The sequence below is a fragment of the Mixophyes fleayi genome, chromosome 6 (assembly GCF_038048845.1).
Source record: "Mixophyes fleayi isolate aMixFle1 chromosome 6, aMixFle1.hap1, whole genome shotgun sequence".
Lineage (NCBI taxonomy): Eukaryota > Metazoa > Chordata > Amphibia > Anura > Limnodynastidae > Mixophyes > Mixophyes fleayi.
Window position 1 is genome coordinate 181,820,693 of NC_134407.1, and position 13,823 is coordinate 181,834,515.

At 37.3% G+C, this 13,823-nt stretch overlaps 1 protein-coding gene across 2 annotated transcripts in view; it reads left to right on the top strand.

Moving 5' to 3' along the window:
* Positions 1–13,823, top strand: part of ACSS2 (acyl-CoA synthetase short chain family member 2) — a 40,684-nt gene that overhangs the window by 8,085 nt on the left and 18,776 nt on the right. For both annotated transcript variants that reach the window (XM_075177472.1, XM_075177473.1), the window contains exons 2-5: positions 447–642; positions 10,568–10,659; positions 11,854–11,957; positions 13,678–13,750. In XM_075177472.1, coding sequence (XP_075033573.1) covers positions 447–642; positions 10,568–10,659; positions 11,854–11,957; positions 13,678–13,750 — 465 coding nt within the window. The remainder of the gene's footprint in view (positions 1–446; positions 643–10,567; positions 10,660–11,853; positions 11,958–13,677; positions 13,751–13,823) is intronic.

A 13,823-nucleotide genomic window follows, 5' to 3' on the forward strand; every position in this document is an offset into this window, starting at 1 on the left:
GGTTACACACAACTGTGCTTTAATCAGTTATATGAGCAAACAGCATAGAATAGCTCTTCTTTTTTTATTTTTTTTTTAGGTTGGTGTAAGCATAAACCATTATGTTGGCACAATTATTCACTCTAGTACAGCGAGCACACGTCCACCCTAATCTGTATTCGAAATTCACACCATTGTTCTTGTCTAAGTTGTCTTGCATTGTGCAGGGCTCATTCATCGAAACAAATGGCTAGGTACACCATAACACATGACAAAAGCATTATACATGTTTAAAAATAAAAATTAAATATGATCTCCATGTCAATAACAAGTGATATTCCATATCTTGTACATTCTAGTGTGCTTCTGATCTATTTGTTATGAAAACAGATGAAAACCATTTAAAATGTGCAAAAGCGTGAACATTACTTTATATTTATTGTACCTTTGTCACTTTATTTGTACAGAATTCTGGGGTGAAATCGCAAAGGATTTCTACTGGAGGGTTCCTCCGTCCCAGCCACTTCTGAAATACAATTTTGATGTTACCAAAGGGAAGATCTTTATCAAATGGATGAAGGGAGCTGTCACCAATATATGCTACAATGTTCTTGACAGAAATATTCTAGAGAAGAAACTGGGGGACAAAGTGGCGTTTTACTGGTGAGTTTATTTTTTTCCCATTGCTACAAATGTTACATATAATTTTTTTTGCGTTTTGGGTAGAATTATATACATAACTATCTCTATATTCCTCTGTTCATTTCCATATTTCTCTGTATTTTCTTACAAGAAGACATCAAAGTAGACATTTTTGGGGGTTGTCCACTTTTGAGCATCCTCTCCTTAATAAAATCTGCCACCATCATCCCCCCCTTCCCCCATGTAGCAAAAGAGGGGAGCCCACCCTCGTATGGAACTAGTCCGTTATCTGTCTGTAACTTTCTTTGTGGCCACCTATCTTTCCTTTCTGTGTTACTGAACTGTAACCTTTCACGAACAGAAATCTCTGTCTCTATCTTACGTCTGCACTTCCTTCATCAAACTGATATGTACTTGTTCTGTTTTTTTAATGTGATTTTGTATTTTGTATGATTTGTCATTATGACCATCATGTAATGCTGAGTTTTATGGCGCCTTACAAATAAATTAGGATGATTGTATGATAACTGGCCTTTGCCATGGAAACCCCCCATATGCCTTTCCTCTAATTCTAAATGAATCCCTGTTTTGTGAATACAAGTTGAACACAGGAATTCCATACGTCTTCTAGTGCACTCAAACAGTTTATCTGCTAAACCAATATTCTTGAAGTGCTTGAGAGGTGTAATTGGTTCCTAGTGAATTAATAAGATGCATTCTCATGAATATTTGTTCAGACGATAAAATGGCTGCTTCCACTGTGTGTAGAGAAAGGTTGAACTTGAACATAGATGCCAAAAAACAACAACTTGGCAATGTTTATTAACGTTCTCTTTCATTTGTCATTAAGAGCCTGCCAAAATACATTCAGCTCTTGTGACAACCGTGCTGCATATTAACCATCCAAAGTATTAGCACCATTCAGCCTTGAACATGAAACTATTCAGAACCAATATACATTAAGTAATATTATGAATGCTGGGAAATAATGTAACAAAGAAAACCGCCCCAAAATGTAGCACTATCCATACAAATAAATAAATCAGCATAACTCTTGTAATACCTGGAATTATTAGTTTTACTGTAATCGGCCCTTTGCTCCGTCCACTGGCACCATCAAACGTTTCAATGGCCCACACTGTACTGTACACTACTAGTTCTCCCGTGATTGAACGCCCATTCTGCTTGTTTTGGTGCTTGTGTGCAGTACTATACAGTAGGACAGTTTGACGTTGTTAGTGGCTTAAAGGGGAACAGCCTAGCATATGTAAGGTTGTGCAGACCCAGACAGGCCCTTTTAGTATGGCTTTATTTATGGAACAACAGGTGCCAGTGTGGTGAGAATCATGTCTCAATTGTAGGGAATGTGTTTTGATAACAATCTTAGCTTTCATTTGGTAGTATAATTGTAACTTGATCTTGTTGGGATATCCTAGCATAGTTTATTACTAAATGGAACATTGATTGACCATTAGATGCCGATAAGACACTGGGGTGCAGGCAGACAGGCTTCCTTTCCTGTTTAATACAAAGCGGTGGCTCTTTACATTCTGCTACATGACCAACAGTTATAACAGCCGCTGGAACGTGGAAGATGTACCACTACCATCTAATCATGAATGGTGGGACCTTAGTCTGAAGGAAATAGGAGCCTACTTTTTGGCAGTCTATTATAATATTCAGGCTAGATTATAAAAAATGGCACAAAGTTGGTGGTACAAAGCAGCATGTTAATATTAATGAAAATAAGACTATTGACATCACAATGCTTTATTATTACACCAAACATTTAGATGCATAACACAAGATCAGTCTTAAAGGAATAGCAACACATTGCATTATACTACTAGGCAGTGAAGTCTCCACAAGTCATGTTAAAGAACTATAAATAAGTAGAGAGTTTAGTTTTAGGCTCCTGACGTTTTGATTGGTTAGTATCCTGACAGCCATTTATTAAGGATCATTTGGTGTTTACTGAAAATAGTTTTATGTAAATGTATCTATTTGTCTGTCTAGTGCATACATAGGTGAATGCTACTGTGAAGTGTCTTGCTGCAAACACTTTTGGTGGGATTTCGGGGTCATGTGGGAGTGGGGATGCTGGAAGAAGTAAAAACATCACTTTAAAGTCCTACTAATACCAGCCCTTAATTACACCTTTTACCACAAACACTGCTGGAGCCTCATTCATATCTGTAGCACATTGATACTGTGTGTGACCATGAATAGGAGATAATTACATTGTCATAAAGTGAAAAGAACAAAACTGTTGAATTCTCTTCCTTCAGTTAAATGCTTTGCTTGCAGGTTTTTATTTATTCATTTGCCTTTTGTGTCGGATATTAGATTAATTTAGTATGTTTATAGTGTTCGTGCATAGAGGATGCAGTACCATTCTTCCACAAAATAGTCAGTTGACTGACGTCTGGTCGTTTGTGGTAGAAAATATGCATCTTTCCAAGTAATAGCACCGATTTCAGCCGAATTGAGATTGTAGCCCTATTTGAAAATTAGTTTGCACTAGCATCAACTGAATAACCTGGACATCATGTAGTAAAACTGCCTGGGTGAATGGAACAGAATGCAGAGCTGGTACATACTTGTCTTAAAGCTGTTATTTTGGAAAAAGGTGGTTCTACAAAACATTAACGTACAGTGCTTAACAGCATATTTCAGGGTTTGTTTGTTTTTCTTTGTTTTTGAACATAAAGCCATGTCCTATTATAAAAGTAAATATATAAGAGATTTGAGATTGTGTTTTGATATAAAAAAGAAAACATTTGAGTGTAAATACTTTTGAAAGACACTGTGTGTGTGTGTGTGTATATATATATGTGTGTGTATATATATATATATATATATATATATATATATATATATATATATATATATATATATATATATATATATATACACACACTTTACTAATTGTATATGGTGAGTTAGACTTCATTGTCAGTGCTTAGGAATTTAAATAGACAGGTTATGTAACTATATAGGAAGAAATGATGCCCATGTCACATTGTGAAATCTTAAAGAACGTTGGATTTTTAGACAGAACTGGTCCAGAAATGTTTACCCAAGACTACTCCAAGAAATAATTTATATGTAGACAACTACTGTGCCAGCATTCCAATTGTAAAGGCATTGTATGAACAGGGTACAGTTGCCTGTGGAACAACGATGGTGAACAGGAAAGGTTTGTTTCTACAAGATAAGATACTGGTACACTGTCCCCAATTGCAAAAAACTGTCCAAAGAATCTCAAGTTGGCTGAAGTTTTATTGTTGTTGCCACATGTTAAGCCAAAAAGTCCTGCTAAAAATCTTTCTTAGAAATGTATTCAATGTCCCAGGGGCTGCCACATGCAGCCATTAACATGTAGAAAATCACTTATGGAATAATTTTCACTAGAAAGCCAAAATGCACGCCATTATTTTTTTGGTCTTGCCAGGGCTACAGCCAGCATGTAAAGTTTATGCATGTATCCCTGTAAATCATGATGAAAATACAGCACTCCAAATGCAGTTGTAATTGAAAATATATATATTTTTACTTACATTTCCAATAAAAAAAAATATTCAGTGTGTCTCATTGTAGAGCATGTGAAGTCATGTACTGTGAGAAAAACCATTAGTCTTTGAAAGCTAAAATATACACCTTTTGTTTCCAGACCATATAATTTCATATGTTCACTAAAAGCACACACATTTGTTCTCCCTGTATTCAAGATATCAATCAGTATTTTGAAGTATGTTTATGCAGTAACAATAGGTATCTTAAAATTGTACGTGAAACCAAATCGTATAAAAATATGGTATTTATTAATATATGCTACCAAATGAAAGTCAGATCTGTTCCAAAAATAAATCTTGTTTACTCTTTGACTGCCTTGTTTCTGAGTCTGTCAGACTGCCACAGTACAAAAGATTAAGTGAAAACTGGCCTGATTTATAAAGGGAAGACCTGAGTCACGAAGTGGTTACATTATTACAGAAATGTGATTAAAATGACACCTACATTAAATTCACTGGTAATTCACATAATTGAAGAAATAGTGTTGCATATATAGTGCTACTGGGTGTATCTGCTGACCAAAGATAGTAAATATTCATCCTAATAGCTCTGTTGCTGCAATTTATCATGTTATGTGCGTTTGGCAGACGGTGACGCAATACTTCCATTTAATCCACTCAGTCTGTATGCTTCTGTCGGATGTAATGACATTGGGGTAATACACAATCCTTCAGAGCTCTCTATCATATCAGACAGAATTGTGTTTTAGAAAGGCCAGCAGCATTGTAATGAACCTAGAATAGCGAAATTGCATTAAAAGTTAATTGTATTCTCTAATTCAGATAAATTGGACATTACACACAAGTTTGGACATTTACTAAATGTTTCTGTCCAGAGTCTGTTTATTATCGATCACGAGATGTGTCAGAGTATTTGGTGAATTCAGACTGTAACCTGCCTGCCAGACCCATCTGTTTACTCCATTTGTGTAGTATTGTATGTAAACCAATGTTCTTTACAGTATATGTAATCCAGAAATTTATGTTAGGAGTATAACAATAGAAGTATCTGAAAAATACAGACTTTTCCTGCTGAAAGAATAACTAGCTAAAACTTTTATTATAATAATGGACCCCCATTCTCCCCAAGTTGCAGAACAGCAAAGCCCCATGTGTCAATGCAAGAGATGATCACATGACCTGTGTGCATGTAATACTTTTGCACTGTAGCTGTCCAATCAGCACTACCTATACACTTTACAAAGTACTATATACATTTAGACCTCTCCAGTACATCAAGCCCTGTAAAATGGACTGTTACTAGTGCCAGCAGGGTTGTTACTCAGGAACTGCCAGGGCCGGCAAACAGGTCCCCTCCCAAAAAATGCAACACGGGCTGTGACAATGAGATATTGACATGCTACAAAGCACAAACAATAAAGATATAAAACTCTATACCAGTGGTTCCCAAACTGTGCGCCACGGCTGCCTGAGGTGCCGTGGCGATCTCACAGGGGTGCCTCGGCAAAGGCCAGTAGTAAGCAAGGCGGGGGACTTCTTGGTAATTTTTTGGGCTTAAGGGTGCCTTGAAAAAATTATAGGAGACCCTAATGGTGACTCGAACTGAGGAAAGTTTGGGTTCCACTGCTCTATACTTTACTTTTTTTTTTTTTTCCACTTATTACTATGGTGGTAACATCCCCTAATGACAAAGAGGCGATAAGGGTGGGGGGTTTCCTCTGCATAGATGCCTGTAAAGAGTATTGGGAGAAGCTTCTGATAACCTCATGGACAATGCTATGTGTGCATGTATATGTTTGCATAGCAAAGTACCATCAGCACATATTGCACATCACAATCATGTCATTGTCCTGTCAAAGTTGTGGCTTTCTATAGTAAAATACTGTTTTTGACAGTGACTGAATGGAAATGAGCTAGACAGACTTCTCTGTGCTTCCTTTTGTTATCATGTTGTTAAATTAACCTACCATCCACCTTATTGAAATACATTTTCTTTGTGTTTCACTCCTGTTACTTAATTCATTGCCTTGGTTTATTCCACCTTCCTCATTGTATCTCACACTTTCATCTAGGGATGTATTATTTTCTCGCAAAATACAGAAAGCAGTTCTGTTTGTTATAAATAAATGTGGTGTTACAAAAATATATACCGGTAGTCAAAACTATGTCATTGTACAGAGCAGTGTTTAATGACTGTTTACATAATAAACTAATATTTACCCATACATAAGTGCAGACCTGCACATGTCAGTCCGCACAGGAAATAACTGCATGTTATACTTTTTGTTCATGTGAATAGTAAATATGTGTTTACAGTATACAAATGTACTGTATGAAAGATCATTTGGTTGACTAATTTTTTGTCACATCACAGACTATTGTTGTTACTGTGCTCTGCTCGTTGAATACTGAGACATTCTATGTGAAATCAGGCATAGTTCTATAAATGATGGTAACAATTGTACAAACTGACAGACAAATTGGATTACAAAATCTTTAATGTTTTGTGGATTTTCTGCTACCAACAACAGTCATCAAGGATCATTGGTTGCTAAACTGAACTAAGTTGAATTATTATTTATGATTTGCAATATAAAAGTGCCAATTATTTTAACAATCATCTATAGAAAATATTTATTTTGTATCCTACAATAAGATGATTCAAATTAACTCAAAGCCATAAATATATATAATTACATAAATAAAAATAAATAGTGTGTGTATGAGGTCCCGGGCAGTCTGCAGGTACAGGCTGCAGACTTGGTTAAATTTCCTCTGGTTACTCTTGCAGCCCAAAAACTGGTTTAAGGGTTTGTTGTTTTCTGTGATTGGTTTTTAGTGCTTGGGTGGAGAATAAAACACTCTGTACTTTTGGATGGGGCGACTGATGACCAGCTGGTTGGCCGATGACTAGGGAGGTGAAATGTCTAGCAAGGGTGAGGGTTTGTCTGGTGTCACCCTAACCAGTCTGCTGTGCTATTTGTTATGTGTACAATAAAAATGCACCATTTTTCCAAGCAAGAAGTTGTTTGTGTTTGTCATCTGCTGGGTGTCATATCACAGTGGTGTCATTGTGGGATTACAGAGGTCATCCACTGACCGCCCATCCAATCAGATGCAATGGTGGTGAGTGAAATATGCTGAATACCACTATCAAGTAACAAATTTTCAGTTGCATTGGGGAAAACATTCATGTCTGTGGCGAGGCAGAGAAAAAGCAATAGAACTGTGCACTGTTACCAGCTGTTTGTTTTAGAAAGAAAGCAAAAGTTTTTTTAAAAAAAAACGCTGGTTATTGTAATGTCACATCTGCTGATTTCACGAAGTTCTGAGTTGGGTGTGGTCCAAAAAAAACCTGTGCAAAGAAGTTTGGCTGTTAGCCTATGGATACTGCTGGATGTATGTAAAGATCAAGCTTGTTGCTTAATGGCTTCAATAAAACAAGGAGTGGTTGTTGCCAGTGCAAATTGGCTTTACTTCAGCTAAGATGGGCAAGCAAATGAATAAAGTGTGCCGAAAAGAGAATTTGCAGACCGTTGTGTCTAAAGCTTAGTCCCAGCAGGAAGATTTGGAAAACCTGCACTAGAATCTGCATGTGGGAGATAAAGTTGAAAAATCTGTTGAGCTCCCGTGGAGTCTGCAGGTACAGGCTGCAGATAGGGTTACATTTTCTCTGGGTTTCTCTTGCAGCATACAAACACAAAGATGTACCACATGGGTGTAAAAGGTTTGTTGTTTTCTGTGATTGGTTTGTAATGCTTGGGTGGAGGATAAAACACTGTTCTTGTGGGCGGGCGACCGATGCCAGCTAGTTGGAAGGTGGCTCGACAGGTGATTTGTGTCTAGCTAGAGCAAGGATCTCTTGGTGTCATCCTGACACAGTCTTCTGTGCTACTTGTGACCTGAAGAATTAAAAGCACCATTTTTCCAAGCTGGAAGTTTTTTGTATCTGTCATCTGCCGGTGTTGTGACTGCTAACACTGATCAGCCAAAGCATTAAAGTCACAATTGAAGTGAATAGCTTTGATTAGCTCATTACAGTGGCACCTGTCAGGGGTGGGATATATTAGGCAGCAAGTGAACAGTCAGTTCTTGAAATTGGTGTGTTGGAATCAGGATAAATGGGCAAGTGTAAGGATCCGAGAGAATTTGGTAAGGGCAAAATTGTGATGGCTAGATGATTGGGTCAGAGCATCTCCAAAACGGCAGGTGTTGTGGGGTGTTCCCGGTATGTAGTAGTTAGTATCTACCAAAAGTGGTCCAAGGAAGGTGAAGCGGCGACAGGATCATTGCCGCCCAAGCATCATTGATGCATGTGTGGAGCGATGGCTAGCCCATCTGGTCCATTCCCACAGAAGATCTACTGTAGCACATATTGCTGAAAAAGTTAATGCTGGCTATGATAGAAAGTATCAGAACGCACAGTGCATCTTAACCACAGGCCGGTCAGAGTGCCCATGCTGACCCCTGTCCACCGCTGAAAGCTCGTACAATGACAGTGCCAGAACTGGACCATGGAGAAATGGAAGAAGGTGGCCTGGACAATTTGAATCACGTTTTCTTTTACATCATGTAGACGGCTGGGTGCGTGTGCATCATTTACCTGGGGGCACGATGGCATCAGAATGCGTTATGGGAAGAAGGCAAACTGTTGGAGGCAGTGTGATGCTCTGGGCAATGTACTGCTGAGACTTGGGTCCTGGTATTCATGTGGATGTTACTTTGACACTTAACGCCTACCTAAACATTGTTGGCCTCTTTAAGCAGAGAATGCGCCCTGTCACACTGCAAAAATTGTTCAGGAATGGTTTGAGGAACATGACATAGAATGCAACGTGTTGACTTGGCCTCCAGCTTCCCCTGATCTCAAGCATCTGTAGGATGTGCTGGAATAACAAGTGAGAGCCATGGAGAACACACCTTGCAACTTCTTGGTGCCAGATACCACAGGACACCTTTAGAGTTTTTGGGGAGTCCATGCCTCAATAGATCAGATCAGAGCTGTTTTGGCGGCACGAAGGGGGACCTACACAACATTAGGCAGGTGGTTTTAATGTTGTGATGTTGTGGCTGATCTGTGTGTGTGTGTGTATATATATATATATATGTGTGTGTGTGTATATGTGTGTGTATATATATATATATATATATATATATATATATATATATATATATATATATATATATATATATATATATATATATATATAATATATATATATATATATAATTTTTAGATTTGGCATTCATGTTCTTCGAAATAAGAACTATAACTGTGTGGGGGACTCGAACAATGGGTCCCTATGCCAATAATTCTCCCCTGCCCCCATGGTCCAGTTTAGCAGTATGCTTATTGCTAAACTCATAATAATAATAATAATATTATTTATTTGTAATATAAAAGTGCCAATTATTTTAACAATCTAACGGAAATATTTAACTTGTGTAACAGCTAAATGATTCAAATTAACGCACACTGACACTAAGCAGACATTCGTCACAGACACTTCCTTCTTGAAATAATGTTTTTTTAACACAATAACACAGCAAACCTTCGTCAGGATGACACGAAGCAAGCTAACTCTGGCTAGTCCCAGTTTCCCTTTCTGCCGATAGTCGCACTGTATAGTAGCACAAAACAGGTTTTTATACTGGAGACTCCTCCCACAGCTTGATGGACAGGTGACATTCTCACCTCGACTTTAAAAAATGGAGTTTCTTGCAGGTGTTCTGTAATTCCTCTTCACTGCAGACACACTCTGTCATTTTTGCTGTTAGCTGTGGAAAAGACACTTTCAAAGCATGTAAGTTCAATCACACTTATACTTTTACATTGTTTACATTAAACCTATATACCTTAACCTAGGTGCACTGCTGTACCTGTGTGTAACCCACTTTGCAGCCTTTACCTGCAGACTGTCAGCAGAATAGCCAATTCCCCTGTGTAGAGGCCTGTGGCAAACTACTCCCATTGTCAAATAAAAAAATAAATGTGTGTGTGTGTGTGTATATATTATTTTTATTTTATACAGATTGGATGAAGTGGGGTTGAGACCATGGAGTGGTGCATTTGGTTGAGGGGCAATATGATGTAGGAGAGAAGAAAGGGAATTTAGGGTTGTAAAATGTAAATCTGGGTCTGGTTTCAACACGAATACTGATTTTTTTTTGTAAGGAAGTTCCTTCCTCGTCTCATAGTTTAATCCTTAATGCTGAATTGCAAATTCTGGAGTAGTGTTGGTATAAAACTGGATTCTACCTATGCCCAAGAAAAGCTGCTCCCATGATCCTTTGCCTGACAAAGACTTGTGATCAGAGCAGCCACAGGTAGTAAATTACTGCTGTTAAAGGTGCTCTCATGATAAGGATGTGCTTCCTCACCTGATGGAAAGTTATTACTTGTCTTGCAGGGAAGGGAATGAGCCGGATGAATCCACCTCTGTCACATATACAGAACTCCTGAAGAAGGTCTGTCAGTTTGCCAATGTTCTACGGGACCAAGGTACACAGCTGAATTTTATCATCTCCATCATTTACCTACATGTAAAATACACTTCCCATATCATAATTGTTTTAATATCAGACTCTTAACAAATCCAAACCAATAAGGCTAAAAGTATCATAATCTCTATGCACTAGAGTCTGTCATTACCCTTTCAACTATTTATATTGTTTAGTGAGGTGCAATCTATTTTTTTTTTCTTAAAGAGGAGATTTAGTTACACAGAATAAAATAAGTAACCACTTAGTAAAACATTAAGGAGAGCAAAGCATAAAAAGGAGTAACTTTGAAACTGGGCAAAACCATGTTGCATTGGAGGGGGAGGTAAATTTAAAATGTAGGGACAGATTTATAGTTGGGGTAGTGCATGTCCTAGATCAACTTTAAGTTTCAGTGTAAAAATAAAGCTATCAAGTATTTGTGTCCTACATGAACAAACAGCCAGTATTTAACTTATGTGCAAAATAATAAACTAATTTGCACCCCTTGCATTGTAACATGGTTTGTCCTGGAGAACATTTACGCTCTTTTTTTTTTTTTTTTTTTTTTTTTTTTTACCTTACTTTAGTTATTTTCTCTTTTAGTTTATAGCATAAAAAATGTGAAGGTATCACTTCAAAACTAGCATTAATCAAAAGTTATTAGAGTGTTCCTGCGTTTTGCAGTATGTAAACTCGTGTTATCTATTTTTTATTAACCTCTCGATATGCTGTAATGTCTTCTTTTTACTGAAAAAAAGATGTTTCTAATAAAAAGTAAAAAAAAACCAAAAAACTAGCATTAATAAAATTAATTTTGTCTCCATTGTAATGGGAAATAGGAAAACATCTTTAAAGATACACTGATCCTATTTTTATTTTTCCCTTTGTATTTGTCCAGTGTAAATTTTAAGAGATGAATTTATAATAGAAATATATTTGTTACAGATCTTTACCTTGCTTCTATAACGCTGTTATTAATTGGTCTTGGTAGAGCTAACAAACCTCTATAGAACGAACCTTTGTTCTGTCTTTGTCCCATAATCTTCTTCTTCTCTCCTGCTTTCTGTGAGTGGTTTTTGCACATGCAAACCAGGTGTGGAGATAGATGATCTAAGTTGTAATTCGCTGTTTACCAGGATAGTTTTTTCATTTGAAATGTTTATGTTTTAATTAGTGTGTGAATACCACTGAAAAAATAATATTGTTTCCCCAGGTGTCAAAAAGGGAGACCGTGTTTCCATTTACATGCCCATGGTTATCGAGCTGGTGGTGGCTATGTTAGCATGTGCTCGAATTGGGGCTGTCCACTCCATAGTGGTGAGTGGCTTTGTTTTAATAAAAAAGTTTTTTTGTACCAAACACTCAGCGCATTTTACTAGTCTGTGACCAGATAAAAGTGACAAGATGACTCTTCTGTAACCAAAATGTGCGAATAAGTCATAGGTATTTTATTACTGTAGCAACTTCAACTGGATGTTGGCTAGGATATTATCAATTATTTTCAGGCTACTTCACTTAGTTACAAGTCAATTTAACATTGTTACAGTGGGTGACATTACTGTACATGAGGTTTAAGCTAGACTGGAATTGTGTGATCATTGATCCGCACAAAGTATCGTATGAAATAAAGATTTTTCTGATGCAATTGCTGCAGTTCCAAAGCATAAGAGTTTTATTGCAAAATATATTACAGGGCAAAGTATCGCATGCATACGCCTGCGTGGTCGGCAACAAGCTCCAGATATGAACAATTTATACACTGTACAGTCATAAAAAGCAGTGACAGCACAAGGTTACATAGATACAGTATTAAGGTCCATATCCATAGGTCGATAGGTCATGACCTCCCAAGAACTCGACGCCCCATTGGTTGATTTCTTTGGTCATTGTTCCTTGAGGTGGGGGTCATCTTTCCATGTGTGTACAAACTGGTTCTTTTATGACCTCTCTGGATTTGCTATTTGATGTATGAAAAGTAATATTAGTGCAAACGCTACATAACTAATACCGGAAACGTTTTCATGCAAACAGAATGAGACCATACTCTGCGTAATTAACATATTGTTAACATTAATTCGCTTCTTCACCACATCCTGGTCTGACTAAGCATCTCTTTGTGATATGTCCGCTAGGTAAACGTGCCAACAAAATGTAAACATGCAATCTAGAATTGTTGTAAAGCCCATTCATGGTTGACTTTATTTTACTTTCTCTGTTCAGCAGTGACAAGTTGTTCTTTGTTCAGATTTAGAAAGTGTTCATCTACTTGACAGGTTAAATACAAGTGTCTTTCTACATGGTTTGAAGTGCTGCAATATTGCTTTACAGAGTTTCCTCTGCAGGTGTAATGCTGCATACAGGTTTCTGGTGATCTTAGTGTGTGTATGAAGGCGTTGTGTGCTGACACATGGATAAAGCGTGTGTGCTATGCATGCAGTCTGTATAAAAACTCAGTATGCAGAGTGCTCCTCAGTCCCGGTGTGATGTCCTAGGAGAACTGTCTATGTGCCATTTATAGTGTGGATAAAATATCCAAATTATAGTAAACAAAATATGCAAATGCCTTCAAATATTATTTATGTAGAGGAAAATAGGAGTATATACATGGCAAGATTATCATTATGGAATATATGCTTCCCTTTTTGTGAACAAGTGAAGTTTGCCTACTTTAGTGCTTGCTTTTTTGCAAAATCAAAACGTTAGGGCATTCGATGTACTTGCTGCAGCAACAACAAAATGGTTGCTTTGTGGGTCTGCTATGTAACTTGGCAAGAGAGACATGAACTGAGTGATACCCTTAGCTTGTGAGGCTCAAGGTGCATGTCCATGCAAAAAACGATGCACGTTTTGGGTTATTCTTTTGCAAATATCCCCCAATGTACTTATTTGTGAACACGTATTAGTAGTCCCATGTATAATAAAGTTTTATTTTCACAGTAATTGTTTTCTAATATAAGGGAGAGGCGCGTCATTTAATTCATGAGCTGCACTTTAATTCTATTATCCTTTATTGAATCGACTGCATTTCTTATGTCAGTTTGCAGGATTTTCTGCTGAGTCTCTATGTGAGCGGATCTTGGACTCTCACTGCTCCCTTCTAATCACAGCAGGTAAATTGGATTATTAAATACTGATGTTTGTAATAGGAGATCAAATGTCATCTGTTTATTGAGACTACATTAA